General features: G+C 38.9%; 1 protein-coding gene across 1 annotated transcript in view; it reads left to right on the top strand.

The window, feature by feature from the left end:
• LOC126176762 (uncharacterized) overlaps nucleotides 1–22077 on the top strand; it is a 212106-nt gene that overhangs the window by 86200 nt on the left and 103829 nt on the right. The window contains exon 5 of the mRNA XM_049923930.1: nucleotides 1375–1536. Within this exon, the coding sequence (XP_049779887.1) occupies nucleotides 1375–1536 (162 nt within the window). The remainder of the gene's footprint in view (nucleotides 1–1374; nucleotides 1537–22077) is intronic.

The raw sequence follows: 22077 nt of genomic DNA, 5'->3' as shown, positions 1-22077 counted from the left end.
TTTCCTTGCAGTACATTCTATGTTCCCATCACCCTCTTGGTCTCAACCTTCATTAGTCACTGTCATCACCCATCCACCCCCTTCCCTGTTCCCATTCCAGCACCACACAGCTGTCATTCTACCACCACACCCAGTCTTTTTGTTTCTCTCCTTTTCTGCTTCTTCCCCCTCCCCCTGCCCTTCTCCACCTCTCCCCTGCAGCACTTCACTGTTCGCCATCCCCACCATAGTATCCCTCCCCCTCAACGTCCCAACCTCCTCGTTACCCCCCACCCAGTCACCATTCCCATAATGCACTGGTGCTGCTGCTTGCAGTGTGGTTTCATTTGCCTGATACTGCAGTCATTTGTGTGAGTTGGGTTTGCGTGTGTGTGTGTGTGTGTGTGTGTGTGTGTGTGTGTGTGTGTGTGTGTGTGTGTGTGTCTGTTGTTGACGAAGGCCAATGGCTGGCAGCTTTAATTGTGAAAGTCTTTTTGTTGTGCCTATCTGCGACTCAGCATCTCTGCTACATGGGTAGTAGCAGCTTTCCTTCTCATAATATTGTTACAGTCTATCCTAGATTTTCCATTATTTAAAAACTGAACAGTGTTTTATTTAAACAGTATTATTTAACAACTGTTACAAGTTGTATAAAAAAGTTAATACTATTATTTACTGAGTAACTACCTTAATATAACGCTTGATTATTTTTTTTATTTTTGTTGTGTTAAAAGTGAAGTTATGATGCTGCAGAGCAATAATCTCAAAGTATCCAAATATTAATGTTACTCACTGTACATTGTCGTATCCATCTGTTTGCCAGCTTCTGTTTGTTTCAGTAGAATTCCTCTGCTTTCTTTCCCATTGTATGTCATGCAGTTTTCTGTGTTTTCACTTTTTAGAAAATTGGCATCTTAGTCTTTCACCTAAGTATTGTAATAGAGTTAAAAAGTTTACAGATGCAGCATTTCAGACTTCAGTTATGTAATCTTTGGCTTCTAGAACAAACACAATCTATACCTCACCAGCCTTACATTTCTTTTCAGTCATTTTCATTAATGTGTTTGATGTTTTGGGCATACTGGCTATTTTCCTTTTTAATTTATGTTACAGCATTTTCCAAATATGCATTGCTAACATTTTGATGTTATACGAATAGAGCCTATAACTTTTGTTCATGCTTAGACACAATCTTAAATTATTTACACAGTCCACTTTTACATAAAGGAGTTATTGTTACAGAAGTTATTTAAGTATCACAACTTTTTTGTGATTCCTTCAATATTTGATGACAGACATATTGATATTTTCATAAACTTGACATCCTATGATTTGCAGAGATGTTCATACAGTTTGTTTGTATCTACAGCTGTGTTCTTTATAATATTTTGTCAGGTTACAGTCAGCCTCTGCAAAGGAATATGAAGTGGAAGTTGAAGGAGACTGGGTATCAGACTTACCATATTTCAATTTTGATACAGATTTAGCTGCATCAGCAATTGCTAGAACAATTGCTACTGAAAAATGGACAAAGCAGTACTTCAATAATCTTAAAATGTAAGTAAATAATGTGAAGTAATCATCTTAATATGAATTGGCTTAAGTTATGTTTTCAAATATTTGTCACAGATGTTTTAAAAAATTATCTGAAATAAAACACCAACCTGCCACAAATTTGTTTTGAATCTCAATTTAAAGGTGTGTCATAAACAGTTTTGGAGTTTAGGTTCAGCGCTGCTACCTGATGCTGGATGACAACTTTTCTGCTTTGCACACCACTGCTATTGCCCCCTCAGACACCTCTATTGCATACAGTCCACTGGAGTGGACAGTACATACCCACTGGTGCCACCTAGCAGCCAGTGAGACTTTTACTTGGGCTGTTGTTGATCTGAGAATTGGCATGTGTCGGCAAGATGGCACTTGAGAAAAAAGGTCTTGTACATGTGTTCACAACTGGAGTAGATTTGTTCTGTGGAAGGCATGAAGGCATTTGAAAGTAGTAATATTAATGAGATGGTCTGTACACATTACCACATTGTATTACCACTGAGAATGAATTCTAAACATATTTCTACTACCATGGGCGCTGAACATGTGTGTCATTATTGTGACAATGTATGGAAACCATTAGTCGCCATTTACTTCCACTTCAGGACATACTGTATCTACCAGAGGATACTGGAACAGGCCAAAAATATTATCGACCCAGAAAATAGTTCAAGTTCAGAGGAATTGAAGAAGAGATTGAGTCTCCTACTATTCTTCTGTACTTTGTGACTACTGCACCAGTTCAGAGAAGTAATAGACAAGTGAATAGTACATGAACTATGTCAGACAGTTGTTTCTACATATCTGTCCCCCTATTCTTTGGGGACCACAAAGTAAAACTAGATCAGAAGGCACTTGTTGGCATTTTCGTACCTCTATTCTCTTCTGCTTTGATGGAAACCATTGTTTGCCAGCTAATCTGCATGCAACAAAAATGGAAATGAAGAACTGTGTCTTATTGTGCCAGATTTTGCAGAAGTTCTTGTGTATAAATATAATCATGTATTACGTCAGATAACCTAGGATTAGGTCCTATTTGTGTTTAGAGGCTGCATTCAGAACTGATCTGATTGTGAGCAGCATGAGAGTTGGTCAGTTTGAGATAAACAACAACAGTGCACAAGGAGTAGAAAATATGATCAACTGTTCAAGATTCACCCTGTTTCAGATACCCTTCAGAGTTCATTTCTACAAGCAGCTGATGTAGAACACAGTCTGTTGATAACCAAACTACAAATTAGAGGCCAACACACATTGAAGCAATATAAAGCAGGGAAACCTGAACTATGAGGCCTCAAGATATGGGTTCTTGCAGGTAGCTCATAATATGTGCACAGATTTGAAGTTTACCAGGAAGAAGTGGAAGAAGAGAAATGGTCAGTGAGTATTGAGCCTCTGCAGATGTTATCTTGAGACTGTGATGATCTAGAACACAAAAACCATAAAGGATTTTTCAGTAATTGGTTCACAAATAATCCTCTGCTACAGGAACTGTAGAATATGAAATATATGCCACAGTAATGTGTTGACCAAATAGGGTCCAAGGAGCTCAATCCATGATACTTCCTGAAAACTAACTGAGGAAAAAAGGCAAAGAAGCAGTTTCAACAGTAATAAATGATAATTGTTTTACAATTACTTTCTGGCTTGACAGCACTGTTGTTTATGTGGCTTTAGCAAGCATTGGTAACCAGTAACAGGACGCTGAAAGTGAAGGAGCAAGAAAGAAGAAGTTATTGACATTTTTCATCACATGTTGTTGCTTACTACTATTCGTACATTGAAGGTGTTGATGTAATGGACTAATGTTTGGCATTGTGTGTGCACCAACACCACAAGAAACATTGGTACCTGTAAGTATTTGTGATTTTCTTGATATGTGTGTAATAAATTGCTGGTTCATATATAGGGCAAAGAAAAATAATTTCACTCTTTTATATTTATAGTGTTCACAGCAAGAGCACTAATAAATATTGGTTATCATGATGCGAGTAGTGTAAAAAGAGGCAGGTCAAGCCTACCTCCACCTAAAGTAAACCAATACCAAGTGAACAGAACAGCAGATGAAATATTTCATGCAGAGAATCTTTGGCCAAAACTTGCAGCAGTCAAAAATGCAAACCACTGCCATTAGAAATTTGTGGAAGGAAAACAAAATATACAGTATTTGTATCATATGTAAAGAACTTGTGTGTTCTAATAGTTATGAAAATTTTCCCACCCTATATGGTTTAATTGTTTTTATAAAAGCATGCATTATTGCATGGTGTTAACTGTGATGGACATAATTAAAATTTGTGATGTAGTCATTTGATAACTTGTAAATGCCATTTGTTAAAATTAATCATGCATTCAATTTTATTTCCTTTCAAATTAAGTCAGGCAAGAAGCTGTTATGATGGGCTGAAAATGATGTTACATTTTGTGATTACAGAAGAACTATTATAGACAGAACTTTTAATAAGTGTTTAACTAATTTCTGTAGGTTTCATTACTTTTAAAACATATTTTCCATCCACTGAACGACATCACACCACTAACAGACTAAAATATGAAGCTTCAAAAAACAAGTACCTGAAAACTGTCTATAGATGAATATTCTCAATCTAAATCTAGTCATGCGGCCCCTGTGACTGTCACTTATTTTTTTGGTTTTGCTTTTATTTAATGCTTCAAAAAAACTATCTCCATGTTAATTACTGTAATGATCCACAGCAACGCACCATTTAGCAAATGGATGTTATTAGGTATCTCTACCAATTCAAAAGAAAATTAAAAACTTTTATTTATGTTATTTACATTTCTTTTTACACATAATCATCAAATAATGACTTTTCCAAACATTATATTTATGTACATAGGTTAATACAAAATGCCATATTTATGTACAAAGATGAACGCATTATATTATTTATGCAGACATAACTGTTTTGACAAATTACAGATTACATATTTAGGTAATTGTTTCCACTCTTATGAAAAAATTTTTAATTCTGGCTCTAACTTGTAGTTTCTACTGTCCAGATTAAGTCATTACATACTCTGTAGTTTCTTTTGTATCTTCTTTCACTGCTTACAGAAATCAATATCTGATAACAACTTGCAGTTTCTGTTGTCAAGATCAATTTGGTTTCAAAGGTTAGAGACAGGGCATAAGGAGCCCAGAATTCATTCAGGGTATCTAGAGATTCATTTATAAAAAAATTATGTAATTTTAACTGTCTCTTATGGATTTGGCAATTTTTCCTACCACATTTAACCATTGACATATGTGGTACACTTCCCTAACTGATATAAAGACGTGTATAAGTAATGTAGCCAAAATGATTTAGTATGATACCCTTTACTGATACAGAGAGGACTACAACACAACAACACTTCCAACAGAACTGCCGTGGGTCTTAGTTGCACTGCTCACAGATACTCCACTCTGCTGTGGAAACTATCTGGTCAGTGGTGTCGCTAGCACTGATGTTCCCAATGCCCCTTCAAGAGCCCACCCACCCCCTTTCCACCAAAGTGTGGTATGCTGGGGGAAGTGATGATTGGTAAGTGTCATCAGTCATGGGAACCATGCACAGTTGCACATGACCAGATGTATTGTGGCCAGCTGCAAAGCAAGACATGACTGAACTGTTTCTCAGCATCTAATTGGTAGTGGTGGTGTAGAGGTGGTACCATATCAAGTAAGAAGGAGACTGGTTGGTGAGACCAAATCAGGCATAGGCGGATGGTGCATCAGAGGGTAGCAGCATTGGAGTTGACGGCAGGGCCTGAGGTAACAACTGAAGAGAAGCCTGTGCTGGTGTGGTAATGGTGTGTGTGCCGTCTGCCATCAAATGTGAGATCATAGCTCCATAGACAACACATTGCAGTAATCAAAATACAAGGTTGATGTTGTGGACTATCCATGCGATAAATGTGTCAGGAGTGTTGTGACATTAATCTACTATGAGGTCATCAACAAGTTTGATGCTGACACTATAGGATCAAAGTCATGGACATCAAGGGGATGACTGCCAGGTCATCACATAGCAAAGATGCCTGATGTTACTGGGAGAGTTGTTGTCCTCATCATTGTATGAGGTGTCAGAATTTATAGGCCAAGGAGCAACAAAGTCATGGAGGACCTGTGCCGCTATCAGTCTGTACAAGGAGGCAATAATTGTTTTCCCATTGAGCGAGATGTTGAAGGTATGTGGACCAGGCTTCACAATGGAAAATGGACTCGAATAAGATGGTTGTAGTGCTGGCCAGATTGTGTAGCATTACATAGTTGCAGTCTAAGAGCAACTTGTGTATGAAGATTCGGGGCAGTGTAAGCAGTAGGTGGTGGCTTGTGATGCGGTACTTCACCTGCTGCAGTAACACTGGTAGGTCTGCCGTGTCAGGAGTTGGTGTTGAGAGGATGGACTCCACTGGCTAAATAATGGACTTGCTGTACAGGACTTCCACTAGGGAAGCCCATAGGTCCTCCTTAAACATCGTACAAAGGCCTCTACCCATATCAAGTATAAGTAGAAGCAGAAGTAGAAGTTTATTGTCTCATAACATAGAGATTCAAGCCATTGACTTAAAGTACAGGAGACTCGTCAAAACACAAAAACTGTTTTACAATTTTCCTTATAACACCAGTAATATAATGTACAATACTGAATAATTACTTAATTAAGCAATTAATATTTTTTCTTCAAAAGTGACAGACTTTTAAGGTTAACCATCCTAAGTACCTGCTCTCTCCTGCTCAAATTTTCAGGTTGTCATTTATGAATTCTTCTACTGAATAGTAACATTTCTGCACTAGTTTCTCATATGAGGATTTTTTCAGTGTTTCTAGATTTATGCTGAGCAATTCTCTTCCTTTCACTTTGTTATAAATTTTCATACATGTATAATGTGGAGTTTGAGCAATAAAGTTTCAAACGGTGGTTGGGCAGCATAAAATTATTTTGATTTCTGATGTTGTAATCATGTTGAAAATGATTTGCTACAAATAAATGAGGGTTACTGCGTACATAGATAATCAGCTCATATATGTATAGTGAGGGAACACTTGCTGTATTTAGATTTTTTAGGAGTGGGCGACATAATTTTCTTCACCCTACATTGTGCATATTGCTAATGATGGTTTTCTGAAGTTTTAGTATTCGACATATATGGTTTGAGTTACCTTAAAATCCAATTCTATACCTTATTACTGACTCAAAGTAGTTGTGATATACTACTTTTGTTATGCCCATACTGGTAGCATTGTACAATATTCTCATTGCAAATGCTAGGCTTTTTAATTTATTTACAAGGTACTGTATATGTGATCCCCATGATAGATTTTTATCTAGTTGCATTCCTAGGAATTTCACACAGCTAGCTTCCTGCAAATCCTGGTTTCTGTGACTGACCTGAATATCATTTAATTTTGCTTGTTTTGTTTTAAACTGTATTAACTGAGTCTTTTCCATGTTTAATTTTAACCCGTTTGAATCAAACCAGTTACCTAATTTTTCTAAAGTATATAATACAGTTTGTTGAATTTGAACAGTACTGCTACTTCCAATGATTAATGATGTGTCATCTGCAAATAAAACTGGGTGACACCCAATATTAAGTGGCAGATCATTTATGTAAAACAAAAACGGAATGGGACCTAAGACAGAACCTTGGGGTACTCCATGTGAAATGGTTTTCTATTTTGAAGTATAAGTTCCTTTCTCTGATGTTATAACCACTCTTTGTCTTTGGTTGGTTCGATAGAATTTAAACCATTCTAATACCGTGCCCCTAATTCCATACTTTTCCAGTTTACAGAGTAGCTAGGAGTGATTCACACTATCAAAGGCCTTTGAGAGGTCCCAAAAAAATTCCTGTGGCATGCAGTGAGTTGGCTAGAGATGAGCTAATTTTATCAACAAAATTATTCATAGCAGATACTGTGGTTTTGCCTTTTTGAAATCCATTCTGATTTTTTGAGATTATTTTAAATTTTTCTATGGCATTTTGAATTTGTATGCTGACTATCTTTTCAAATATTTTTGATAGTGATGGAAGAAGATAGATAGGGCGATAGTTTCCCATATGTTCTTTTGTACCTGTTTTGAATAGTGGCTTAACTACTGTGTACTTCAGTGTGTTTTGAAAATAATGTTCTTGAAGGGATTGGTTAACTATAGTAGTTAGGCCTCTACCAACAGTCCACCATGGCACATGAGTGCAATTTTCAGAGTGCAATGCTACCGTTCCACAAGCCCATTAGTCTGTGAATGGTATGCGGTTTTATGATTGTGAGTAATGTCACAGAGCTGGCAGTGTGCATCAAACAGAGATGATCCAAATTGGCTCCCTTGGTCTGTGGTAACTGTTTCTGGGCAATCGAAGTGAGATGACCTCGTGTTGATGAAAGCTCAAGCAGTGGGTTCCACTGTGATGTCTATCAGAGGCATGACTTTGACCCAGAATGAGACTTGATCAGTTATTAACAGAATGTATTTGTAGTCTTCTGATTCCAGCAGGGGGCTTACAAGGTTGAGGTGTCCATCCCGAAATTGTGCATGAGGTATATCGAAGTGACTGAGAGGAGACTGCATATATATGTATTGGTGTACCAGGCAAGCTTGTGACTAGATGCGGCAATCAGTTGATCTTAGCCAAATGGACAGTTTGGTTATGAGATGTACCATTGGTTGAACCCTCAGGCGAGTCAGGTTGTAAAGCTTATCAAACACTGGTCAGCTCATGAGCGTGGCAATGAGACATCAAATTCTGTTCTGTTAAAAATCACAGAGAATGTGGACATCAGTGCCAGGAATTACTTACCATTCACTGTGAAGATTAGAGTGTCACTGTTGAGTAGGTTCATTATGGATGTATCATGGTCTTGTTGTTCATCCATCAGTTCAGCATAGTTGATGTGGAGTGAAACAGTATTGATGCATGAGAGCTAGTCGGTAATGATGTTGTCATCTCCATGTAACAGACGTGAGCTGTGTGTTGTGCGATGAGTTCAAGATGACAAAAGCATTGAGGACATATATCCTTTAATGGGTGACGCACACAGCAGCATCAGCAGCATTGAGTTGCATGTGGTCCATATAGATCATGACATGTCTACTTCAGCAACCTGCTGAAATATCAAATTGTTTTGTACACAACATGAAACACTTAACTGAACATGGACCATTTTAACTGCAGTTCTGTGAGTTTTCTAGAGAAGAAGCAAAGTGGTTACATTTCACCTGCCACAACTTGCTATAGAGGCATCCCGATGGCCAAATCACTGGCATCCGTAGTGACAGTGAGCTGTGTATCTGGTATCAGGTGTGTCAGAACAGGCAGTCTTTGAAATGGTTAAATACAGCTTGCATGTCAGTGGTCCACACAAGTTTCCTTTTCCCTGTGTATTCAACCTTGCAAGAATGAGAGTGAGGGAGTCTGAATTGCCACCACATGTGGCAGTTAACATAGATGAAAGCTTGTGGTATGTCTGTGGATGTGTTAACAGCTGAATGAGCTCTGTTCATTGGGGTATGGGTTTGATGCTATCGACATTAAGAACATGTTTGAGAAAGGTTATTTTGTTTCTCCGCAACTGAGATTTATCTTTGTTAATGACTATGCCAGCTTTTTGAAGGGCAGCAAGTGCTAGTTGAAGATGCCATTCCTGATCCTAGGGGTTGGCAGAAAAAATTAGGATAGCATTAAGATACACGTAGCAATAGTAGAATTTGAAGAGAATGCCACCAATCAATCGTTGCCAGGTCTGAGGTGCTGTTTTCAGTCCATATAGCATGAAAGGAAACTTGATGAGGCCAAAAGGTGTAATGACAGCAGTCTTAGAGATGTCCAGATGCATAGGTAGGCCTTTCTGCAGTCAGTGACACTAAAGACAGTCACATCCAAGAGGGAATGTATGAAGTCGTGAAGGTGAGGGATGGGATAGCTGTCATAGATTGGTCGAGTTTTGAGAACTGTCTACTCACCACAGAGTGTAACAAAATAGCAATTTTTTGGCACTGGTTTGATGGTGGGGCACAGGAGGGGGGTGAACTATACCTGGTTGTAGCAGTTCATTGACCGCTGTTTTTGTTGCCCGTAGAAGAGCCAGGGCCAGGCTGCATGCTTTGTGGTGGACTGATGGGCCAGGGGTCATGAGAATGCGGTGGATTGTACCATTGCTGATGGCACATTGATGAGTGTTCACTCATGATGTGGAGAGTGTGGGACACATGCACAATGCACTGGCTACCAAGGCAGAAGGCGCCATACTAACCTGTGTGTGATGCAGTGGTGTCGAAGTCACTGTAATTGTCTGAGGTGGAGGTGATGCAGCTTGGCAGTCTTGATTTGGGGTGGTAGTTGTAGATGTAACATCAGTTACGAGTGAGTGCTTCTCACACAGCTCACAGCTCACAGCTCACATGCAAGTGCAACTGATATGCAGTAGATGCATCGGAGCAGGCTTACATTTTCAGCATGGGACATTTCTGATGCTGTACATGTTTCCTGGAAAAGCTGGTGTGTTGACATGATAGTATCCATGGTCATGGCACACTATTTTAAGACAACAGAGCATGCATGATTATCATGGATAGGAAGTACAGAGGAGCAGAAGTGGTCTGTGAATGATGAGGTGGCATCGGAGCAGAAAGCACCAAGATGAGAGAACATGTTTTGTGGTGTAGAAGTGCAGCATTTTCCAAATGCTTTGAGAGACAATTCCACAATTCTTGCCATAGGTCCAAGTACACTGCAAATCCTTGCTGAGTTGTAAACCATCATATACTGTTCTGCACACAGAGATTTGAGTGTTTTTGGTGGCATGGTGCTATAACTCTGTTTTTTTCAGGGAGGAGCACAAGCATTTCCTTCAGTATAATGCTGAAGTCTGACCCTGTATTGATGAGGAAGTATGCGCGTAAGTTGTGGCTGAGAAAATGAACTCTTCCGTCTACTGGTGAACAGCATAGAGAACATTTGTCGCATGTGACACAGGTGAAGGTGAATTGACATGACAGTGAGCACAGGTGCACTTCTGGAAACCCACATCTAGAGTTTGGGAAGCCACAGTGGGATTGGCAGTTATGTGGAGAGTCACCAATCTGGGCATGATACGAACAAAACTGTGACCTTCGGGCAACTGTGGTGGGCAGTGGGGTGTTGTCAAGTGAGGGTGTGGTGTCATGTGCAGCGTGCAGGATGGTGTCTGTATTGGAGGTGCTGACATCGCCATCAGCTGTCATCAGCTTACATGATGGCAGTTCGACATGTGAGGCAGGCGGTAGAGATCTAACTTTCCTCAGGGAGGCAGTGTCCTTGTAATTAATGCACTGCATATGTTGCAGTACAGTGAACATCCTCTACATGATGCTGAGCTTCTTATCTAGCAGTTCTGTATCATATGCAATCATAGCAAGCTGCAGCTGAGGCAGAAGTCTGACAAATCAGAGTGACATGATGTGGTGTCTCCAGCATCAGATTCATGTCCAGTAATGTTTGTAGATGGTGCCAAAGCTGAGATGGTATCATGGCATTGTTCATCATCAGTGATGTCATATTCATGACCCTCATGCACAATATATATGCAGTAGCCAAATCCGCCTTGCTTCAACTCTTATCTCATACTCCAGAACAACTACTTCACAAGCAAATGAAGTAGTTGTTCTGGAGTGTGACTGCTGCATATTTATTGTGCGTAGGGATCATGAGGGTGACATCACTGATGATGTCAGCATGCTTATTCAGGTGGCAGATCAACTTCACAAACTTAGAGTTGTCATCCAAAATTCCTAGCAATGAAAATACACATTCTATTGGCACAAATCACAGGGATGATCATACCCATCAAAACATTGATAGCTTGGGTTGAGGAGCACTTCCTTGAAGTGATGTACAGGCCAAATGTGGTAGTACTATGGAAGTCATGTAAAACTGTACAATGGAAGAGGTGATATGAATAATTCACAGTGCATTTGTAGACCCCCTAATGGCATCTGGGTAGTTTAGAGACTGGTGCTTTACATTGTATGTGATGGTCACATTGTCAAACTGCAGTCATTTGTCATGGGATCAGTCATAACGAATGCAGGCAGAGCACAGGGCTCCAAAAACCTAAGTATATGGATCTGAACCTTACACCAAATCAGACAGTAGGTCAGTCAAAGATAGCCATTGTTTGGCATTCCAGGGCATGTGATGTTGTATGGGAAAGTATGCATAATAGAACGTGGTTAAGATTTTAGCTCTATCTGTCATTTAAGCACTGGGAACACTGGAGATGCAGACAGAATCCATGAGGCACTGCCACTTGAAGCGGTTGGTGTAATGAGTGCAGTGCAAGATGGCTGCATTGTTAGGGCTTAGCAACTCAGAAACAGAACTAATAGGATGCATTCTTTTGGACACAGAGAGTGCTACTGTATCACAACATTACACTAGGTTCTAAAACAAACTGTCCTGTTTCTGCCACTCACAGACATTCCACACTGCCACGGAAACTCTCTGGTCAGCAGCGTTGCTAGCCTCTTGTCCCCACACATGTATGAACTTCATTCTATTACTTTTAATTTTGTTCTTTGCCTCAGATGATTGTGCTCATTTCTTGTTATGCATTTCATAACATTTGACTAACTTAACCTGCCAGGTAAAAGAAAGTCTGTATGTAGACTGATCAGCCAGAACATCATGATCACTAACCTGCTACCAATATAAACCTGTCCAGGCGATAGCGGTATCACCTGGCGAGGAATGACTGCTGGTCAGACACATGCCCAATTCGTGTAGTATCAGTAAGGATGCTGTCTGCATAGAGTGGCAAAGGCACACAATCTATTGGAGTTTAACTGAGGCCAAATTGTGATCACCCAGAGGCTTGACATGAGCACTTTGGAAACTACATGATGTGTCAGGTATTCAAGGAGTGCTGTGGTAAGTGTCTTCAGCATGTGGCAAAATCAAGGTGAAACCACATCCAAATGCTATAGAGTTGAGCAGCCACTCCTCATTACAGATGTCGGACTTTATAGGTTGGGCAGTCTGATAAAACAGGGCAGGTGGTGAACTGTGGCAAACTAACATCAGACTTTAATGTTGCACAGAGCAAGTGTATCTGAACACACAGTGCACTGAACACTCCCAATGATGGCAGCTGACAACCCATGCATGTACCAATGTTAACACCACGACCTTGGCAACTACAACTGAAATGGGCACGTGTGACCATTGGCACTAGACATTGTGCAGTGGCAGAGGTTTGCATGGTCTGATGAATCCCAATACCTTCTTCATCATGCCAGTGGGACAGTGCAAATCTGTCATCTTCCATGAGAACAGTTCCTTGGCATCTGTATTGTATGATGGAGATAAGCTGCTACTGGCTCCATTATGCTCTGGGGAACATTCACACGGGCATCCATGCAGCCAGTGGAGATCATGCAAGGCACCATGATAGCCAAGGAGTATCATACTCTGGTTGCAGACATGTACACCCATTTACGATAATCATGTTTCCCGATGGCAGTGGCATTTTTCAACAACACATGTGATGGGGGACTGGTTCAAGGAACACTGTGGCAAGTTCCAATTGATGTGCTGACACCCCAACTCATCAGTTCTAAACTCAATTGAACACATCTGGGATATGACTGAATGTGGCATCAGAGCTCATGGTCCCTGTCCGTGGAATATATAGGAATTAGATGGCTTGTGTGTGCAGATGTGGTTCCAGCTCCCTCCAGCAACCTACCGAGGCCTCATTGCTTCCATGCTAAAATGCTAGAATACATTGCGCTGTTCTCCATGCCAAAAGTGGAGATACTGGCTGTTAGGTAGGTGGTTGTAATGTTCTGGTTAATCAGTATACAACAGGCATACAGTGAGATACTTAGATTTGATGAGAGCAACATGACTTGTTACCCTGTACTCCAAGAGTTGGAACGGCTTAGCATCTCTGTTTTATAGTAGTAGTAGTAGTAGTAGTAGTTTGTTCAAATGCACATCTCTAGCACAACACCTCTATATTATCACATATTATATAAACAGGAAAATTGTTCACTGTTTCTTTCATTTTATTAGTAAAGGAAATATTTCCTACACACAAAGTGTACGTGGTTTGTACCTTATATGATTTTCATCCAAGTGCAGGTCCACACATATACAATCCTCATTGTCTGTATCTGAAACTCCACAAGTATTATTTGTACATCTATAGCACAGGTGGGCAACTGGTGGCCTGCAAAAGTAATTTGTGGGAGAGAGAGTGTGGACATATTAGAATACTGCAACTGTTGAAATTTCAGGCAATTTATTGTGAATTAGCCGCAACCAGTTACTTTTATAAGAATTTATTTTTCCATGATTACATTCAAGATGCTTGGCATTCCATCTTCAGCTGTTTACATTTATTTGTGTGTTACAAAGATCATTTGTTCAGTAACTGTCATAAGCAAAGAAACAATTTTCACAATTTATAAGGAAATGTAAATTCCTGAAGATGGTACAAACATAAAATGTATGTACTCTCAAAAACCCATGTTTAGTGGCATAATTTGGTGGCATGGTGTGTTGGAAATGGGTACCATTCATATTGGTGCATTATCACAAAAATATTAATGGCACAGATGCTATAGTTTTGAATTTATGCACTGGGAGTGCTGCTGCTGCATCACACGATGAAGAGGCTCATGGACTTAACTGTGTGAATTGGGCCTGCATGTCACCAATAATTGCCCATATCTGATCTACAGTAGGTGTTGCCTTCTTTCAGCTCCAGTAGTACTGAATATTAGGGCCTGGTTCTCATTGTCACCATAGAATAGCTGTGCCATCAGCATAAGTAACTGTATGAGAATTAGAAGGTTGTACATTCTCGTTCACATACAGGGTGTTAACACCCTGTGACAACTGGGAAATCTGGGAAAACATGAAAATTTTTTCACCTGGGAAATTCCTGGGAATTTTTTAGAATAACAGGAATTTTTCATTGTTTTAATTCTCACTTAAATTTTTGTAATTTTCACTGGGAAGAACTGACACTCTAATAAACAGTTTTACTTTAGCCTGTACTGCAGAATAATACTGCTACAATAAAACATGAACAAGAGAATAAAACCAAAATGAAAATTTAGTTGCAAAGAAAATGCACCATTTATAACAAAACACATTACCATGCAAGTGTCTGCCAGCAGAAAAATGTGTCAAAGGCTTTAGGACAAATTTATTAATTTATTTATTGCAATATGTATTCAATATATCAATTTTGTGTGGTAATGCATGGATGTGGAATGAGTCACAACATTTAATTCATTATTAAATTTGTTTCCATCAGGACAATAAACAAAGATTAAGAACACAAATTGAAGATAATAATAATGTAACACAATCAGTAAGTTCTAATTACACTCACAAACAGAGGGTAAGATACAATTTTCAGATTTATCCAAACAATTTTTTGCAGAGTAAAAGTTACTATCTTCTTGACTTATAGATCACCAATTAATCTAATTAAAGCAGCAAGATATATTCGATCAGGAATACACAATAATACATGATAAATAATCTTAGCTATCTCTGCTATAGGATCGTTCTAGAGAATAGAAACTTTTTTCAAGCAAGAACTCCTTTAGCTTACTTTTAAATAGTACATTATTACCTCATAGGCACTTAATATTACTTGGGAGTACATTGAAGATTTTTGTGCTTGTGTATTTTACACCTTTTTGCACCAGTGACAGATGTTTCAGGTCACAGTGTATGTCACATTTCCTTCTTGTGTTATGATGATGGTATGTTTCATTGGTTTCATATTGAGAATGATCATGAAGCATGAATGTCATGTCTGGAAAGAGGTGTTGTGAAGTAGTGGTTAGTATTCCTATTTGCTTAAAAAAGTTGTAACATGAGGTTCTTTGAGAAACTCCACAAAACATTTGGACAACCTTTTCCTGACTTGTAAAGACTTTATTTGATGGTGGTGAATTGGCCCAGAAGATCATTATTCGGAAAGGCTTCACAACAACAAACTGCTTTCAATGAGTGTTTACATTTCTAATAAGTCATGCAGATGGTGGTTTGAGAAGCATTACTTTCAAAGTAAGTTTCTTCTCATGCAAGATAAATTATTAGAATGAAATTTTCACTGTGCAGTAGAGTATATGATATGAATCCTCCTGGCAGATTAAAACTGTATGCTGAATCAAGACTCAAACGTGGGGCCTTACCTTTCATGGCAAGTGCTCTACCAACAGAGCTTTGCAAGCACAACTCAAGACCTGTCCTCTCAGCTTTCCTCCCCCAGTACCTCTTCTCCTACCTTCCAAACTTCACAGAAGTTCTCCTGTGAAACTCACAAGACAGGCACTCTTGGAAGAAAGACATGGCTTAATCACAGCCTGGGGGTTGTGTTTAGTATGAAATTATCACTTGCAATGGAATGTGCACTAAAATAAGACTTCCTGGCAGATTAAAACTGTGTGCTGGATTGAAACTCGAACTTGGGACCTTTACCTTTCATGGGCACGTGCTCTGCCAATTGAGCTACCAGAACATGACTCATGACCCATCGTCACAGCTTTACTTCCGCCAGTACCTTGTCTACTACCTTCCAGAGCTCACAGAAGTTCTCCTGCAAAACCTGCAAGACCAGCAGTCCTGAATACAGGGTATTGTAGAGACATGGCTTGGCCACATCCTGGGGGATATTTCCAGAATGAAATTTTAACTCTGCAGTGGAGTGTACGCTTGTATGAAACTTCTTGGCATATTAAAACTGTGTGCCAGGCTGAGACTTGAACTCTGGACCTTTTTACATTTCATGTTTGTGTTCAAGTCTCAACCAGCACACAGTTTTAATCTGCTAGGAAGTTTCATATCAGCACCTACTCCACTGCAGAGTGAAAATTTCATTCTGGGAACATCCTCCTGGTTGCAGTTAAGCCATGTCTCCACAATATCCTTTCTTCAAGAGTGCTAGTCTTGCAAGTTTTGCAGAACTTCTGAAGTTTGGAAGATGGGAGACAAGGTACCGGCAGAAGTAACACAATGAGGACGTGTCATGAGTCATGTTTTGGTAGCTCAGTTGGTAGAACATTTCCTCATGAAAGGTAAAGCTCACAAGTTTGAATTTTGATCTGGCACACAATTTTAATCTGCCAGGAAGTTTCATACTAGCTCACACTTCACTGCAGAGTGAAAGTTCATTCTGGAAACAGCCCCAGGCTGTGACTAAGCCATGTCACCACAGTATCCTTTCTTCCAGGAGCGCTAGTCTTGTAAGTTTCACAGGGGGACTTCTGTGAAGTTTGGATGGTAGGAGGTGAGGTACTGGCAGAAGTAAAGCTGTGAGGATGGGTCATGAGTTGTGCTTGGGTAGCTCAGTTGGTACAGCACTTTCCCATGAACAGTGAAGGTCCTGAGTTCGAGTCTTGGTCTGGGGTACAGTGTTAATCTGCCAGGAAATTTCAAGATGAATTATGTTCCATGTGAGAATGTGTGATGAATTTCTTAAATCACAGAGAATCTGAATCTCATTCAGAACATAACACTTTGAGGACCAGCAACTTAGAAAATTCTCAGGCCCAGAAGACCAGTCACTTATGCCATAATTTAAAATTTTATTGACATACTTGTGTTTGATGTATCTTAAACAGTGCACAGGGTCAAAAATACCAAGCTTCAAGGTTAGTTTTTCATATTTACTTTAGTTCTTTCATAGGTGATAAATTATGCAATAACGATGGCAATGAGTATAATTATCTCAAAAAAAAAAAAAAAAAAAAAAAAAAAAAGAATGTGTGGTGAGTTTGCGCTGGGTCAGGGTTTAATTTCTCGTGTTCATTGTCACTGTACTATTCAGTCCACATTTAAACTATTGGCTATTTCCTTCCAGTTCACGATTCATACACACATTTTGCATGCCCAGCAGCCAGAAATCTGTCCAAACCCAACCCAATTTAAACAACATTTTCACAGTCATTAATTTCACCACTCTACCAACTGAGCTACCCAAGCACAACTCATGGCCCATCCTCATGTTCAGTCCTTCTTGTGGATTTCTAAAAAAAGAAACAGCTCACCAAAAATGCTCAGTAGTTGAATACTGAAACATGCCATGTAGATTCTATGAAGGCCAATATTTCACAAGTGAATATCTGTCCAACAGATTTAGTCAAAACCTCTGAAATTTCGCCAAACAGTCCTCAACAACAACTGGTATCAACTTAGCTCACCAATAACTCAAACACTAAGTAATTCTTCATCTTATACATTATTTTTACTGGCACTAGTAACATGACCATCTGTGTTCAAATCTAGTGAGTGACTTCCTTCTTCCAGCCTCACTCCCAGTGTAACTATCAGGTAACAAGCAGGAACTGTCTCAATTCTGATTGGCTGATCATGCTGACTGCCAATCAGAATACTTGCTCATGATCATACTCACACCAAAACTGGTCTGCACCAATCCTTATACACAGACACATTTGCGTCAATCTGACAAACAAATATTATAGTAATGTTTAATAAATGAAAACAAAAAGACAATAATTCTGGAAATATTCTTTAGATACAGATTTTACTCCAGCTGACTTTCTGGCTACTCTGCTACAATAGCAATCACAGCTAGACATACAGCATCAGCAAAGTAGGTTAATCCCCTAGGATTATTTTCCCACAACAGGCTTGTGTAACTCTTGCACATTACTTAAGACAGTATATAATGCAATATTGAAATTTGACGAATGTCCCACATACACACTCTCATTTACTCACAGGCTCACATAACACATAATAAAATAAATATTGGTTTTAATAGTTCTTTCTGAAGTTATTCTAGATTTCATACTATGAAAATTGTATAGTATTTGAAATTTTTAAATTAAATTTCAATTAAATAATTCTATACCTTGATACTTCAGGTGAGTATTTCAATTGACAACCAAAAACAAGTCATAAATGTTCCCAGGTGAATTTCCTTTCTTAAGTGTAGTTTTTCTAGCTTTAAAGTAAGGTTTTCTATCTCCGAAAATACGTCCGCTAGAAAGCTGAGATTTTCACACCACCTTTCTATTAATAACAAAGTGAAGTATACAAATTTTGAAAGTGATTACACAAAAACTACTATCCTTTATTTAGATTCTTATAGGTGGTGAATGTACGCGTTCAATAAGAATCATTGAATAGCTTTCCCACAGCAGGCAGTGACAGATGCACGTGTGTTTCCCAGGTAGGCTGCTAGATATCAGCCCCTGAAGTTACAGACAGCAAGCTATCCTAAAATAAATGTTCACTCAGAACAACTTGCAATGCTACAAGTTCTTGTGCAATTTCAAATGTGTGGAAAAGTCAAACTGCCCAATAGAACATTAATTCAGCCAGGTAACCCACAAAATCTTTGGTGGACAGCAGTGAAACTCATAATCCTGCTTGTCAGAAATATTCAGCAGCTGCAATTGAAGCTGTACTCTTAGGATCCTGCCTAACCACACCCACTGAAGAACCTGCAAAATTTTTTTTGATCAGTATTATATGAGAAAGTGTAGCTTTTCTGTAGCAATGCTGTATATATATTAATTTAAACCATCAACTTTTCCTATTTGTGTGTTTGCGCTACTTAACAGTGATGTTGCTATTGGCTGACTACATTACATGTCCTATGCTTTGAATATCTGCTGTCATTGGCTGGCAGACCATGTGACATGAGCTATGATTGGCTGACAAAAGCACATAACTGTCTCAGTGTCAGTGCTTCAGAAGCTACAATGCTGTATTTCGTGGAATTTGTATTTTATATGAAAATATGCAGTGTACATGTTGCTGTGCATCAGAGACATTTCCAAAGTACATTTTTTTTTTTGGGGGGGGGGGGGGGGGGGGGTTCATCTCCTAAAGTGCTGGAAAGTTCTTGCCATTGTATAAAACCCTTACCATTCAAAGAATTGATAAGTTTTACAGTTCCAAGTGAAAGTATATTGTCACTTAACATGGAAAAAAAAATTACTTTCACTTGGAGTATAGCATATTTTTACTCAATAAAAATCTGCAAAAAATGTGTTTTTACCTTGGGAAAAGTTTATTTTTAACCAGAAAATCCAGATTCTCCTCCCCCCCTCCCCCCCATATTAACACTCTGAAGAAATAGTTCCACTGTTCACCCCTGTGGTACACATGAGCTGAATGTTGAATTTCCTCACACCATTCCAATAATTTGTTTCTCTGCAATGTTAATGACTCTTTTAAGTATAGACAGGAGTTAAAATTATGTGAGTCTGATGCTGTGTACTTTCTTTTAGAGTAGAGCAAGGATGAACAGATCAGAATGCCTATGTATGATCTAAAAAGATGGTCACAATGTCCTTCCCTTTGTACAGACAGCCGTCTACTTTGCACAAAAATTCTGTAACAGTAATCATAGTGTTCTAATCATTTCAAAATCCATGCTGAGCTTCTGCCTAAATATTGTTTGTTGTGAAGAAGGCGTTAGGATGTGCAGCCTTACAGATCTTGCTAAATGTGGCAGCCAGTTCCATTGACCTGTAGCTTGATGCTTCTTCCTCTGATCCTTATCTGTGTATCTGTTTGACTATGCTCTCTTTCAGTGTACTAGAAACGTACCTTCTATAATGATACAGTTGATGAGATATGTAGTTGGTGTAAGCACTTAATTTGTACCATCCTGACCACTTCAGTGTTTGGTTTTTAGCTATTACTGTAGCATGAAACCTGTAACCAATACAATACACCCAAAACACCCACTTTTTAAAAATCTTGGATTATATTTGAAAACTGCACATAATAATCTTTCTGTTTACACTGGGCCAAGGCGATAAGGCATAGTGTTAAGAGTTGACCAAAAAACAACTTTTGTATGAGTCTTCTCGCACAGTAATTAACTCACGGCAGACTTGGAAGTTTCATTTCCATACACATAATTATACTGAGCAAACAGGACATCAGAATTATTAGAAAATAACATAGCAGCTTCTGTAGAGATTACAAGCTTGGTTACATCTAATAAAGTGACTGCAAATGTGACAAAACCTATCATTTTCACTATCACTGTTTCATTAAGATGAGAATCAATTCTTCAGGTGAAGCTATCCAAGAGAATCACAAATTTCTCTAAGCAGTGATAATTTAATTGGATGTTGACATTGTTTGCTGTTCAGGGGAACAACAGCTACTGCATGTCATCCCTGGGTAGCTTCAGTAAGAATCTGTGAAACACCATCATTTGTTTTGCTGGTCACTTACATTTCATGTTGGCACAGTTTATGGGTGTTCATGGGAACAACAGCAGCTATCTCATTAACCATTCCTTCTAAAAATAATCCGATTATTGAGATTCAAGAACTGAACATTTCTGTTAGCTACATGGTGAGAAGTGCTACTAATTATAAAGCTGCATGACAAATAATAGTGTATTGTGAACAGGCCACTGTTGTTCCAAAAGCCGGTAACTAAGTTCTTTGAAAAATACCATTGTAATCAAGTAAATATTAAACTATCAATAAATGTTAAGTGGCAATTATTTCATATAACTGAGGAAGCAGTCTTACTATGTTCTATTTAGCTGGTGAAGTGCAACTAATACTGAGAAGAAGAGTGATAGTTTGCTAATACAGGAGACAGATTACAGTAAATTTGTAACAGTTTCTTCTCTTTTGTCAGTATATACTTTGATACATTCCACATCCTTGAATACTCTCAATCTTGATGGGATCTGTGGAACATGATGAACAAATAATTTTAAAAATCATTTCTTGTTCTGACTGTGCTAATGGAAGCTGCCTCTCAAAAAAATATGTTGTAACATGTACTTAAAAACAGTACAGAACTCAACCACTTACACTGACTATTTGCTGGAATCTCTCTCTCTCTCTCTCTCTCTCTCTCTCTCTCTCTCTCTCTGTCTCTCTCTCACACACACACTAACATTTTCCCCCTACATTTCGTCTTACATAGACAGACACAGTATACAAGGCATTAAAAATAAAGTGCCTAATACTCTTACTTCAAAAGGATGTTGCAGTAGGTACTGGGAGATGAAGAAGCATGCACAGGATAGAGTAGCACGGAGAGCTGCATCAAACCAGTCTCAGGACTGAAGACCACAACAACAACAATACTCTTACAAGTAAAAAAAACTAAAAGCCACATAATCATATGACTAAAAAGGAATACTTGTTGCGATATGGGCCAGTTTAAATGTGATGAGAATGGTCAATAATTGGTGGTGTAGGCTGTCTTCTTGTTGACATTCATTGCCCATTTCATAATGATTACATTTTTCCCTGTACTTAAACAGAAGAAAGTCCAGGATGGAATAACAACATTATGTAAAGGATAGCCTGCTAATCACTGCAAGAGGAGTTGTTTAGACATGGACAGACACAATACTTTTATCTTTTAAAAAAGTCCTTCTTCAGAAGCAGAAAACACACATGCACACACACACACACCCTTCCACCTACGCACCACACAATCACACACACACACACACACACACACACACACACACACACACACACACACACACACTCGGGTCCAAATGCAGGCTGTGGC

Source organism: Schistocerca cancellata, chromosome 3, assembly GCF_023864275.1.
Source record: "Schistocerca cancellata isolate TAMUIC-IGC-003103 chromosome 3, iqSchCanc2.1, whole genome shotgun sequence".
Classification (NCBI taxonomy): domain Eukaryota; kingdom Metazoa; phylum Arthropoda; class Insecta; order Orthoptera; family Acrididae; genus Schistocerca; species Schistocerca cancellata.
This window is presented reverse-complemented; position numbering and strand designations above follow the sequence as displayed.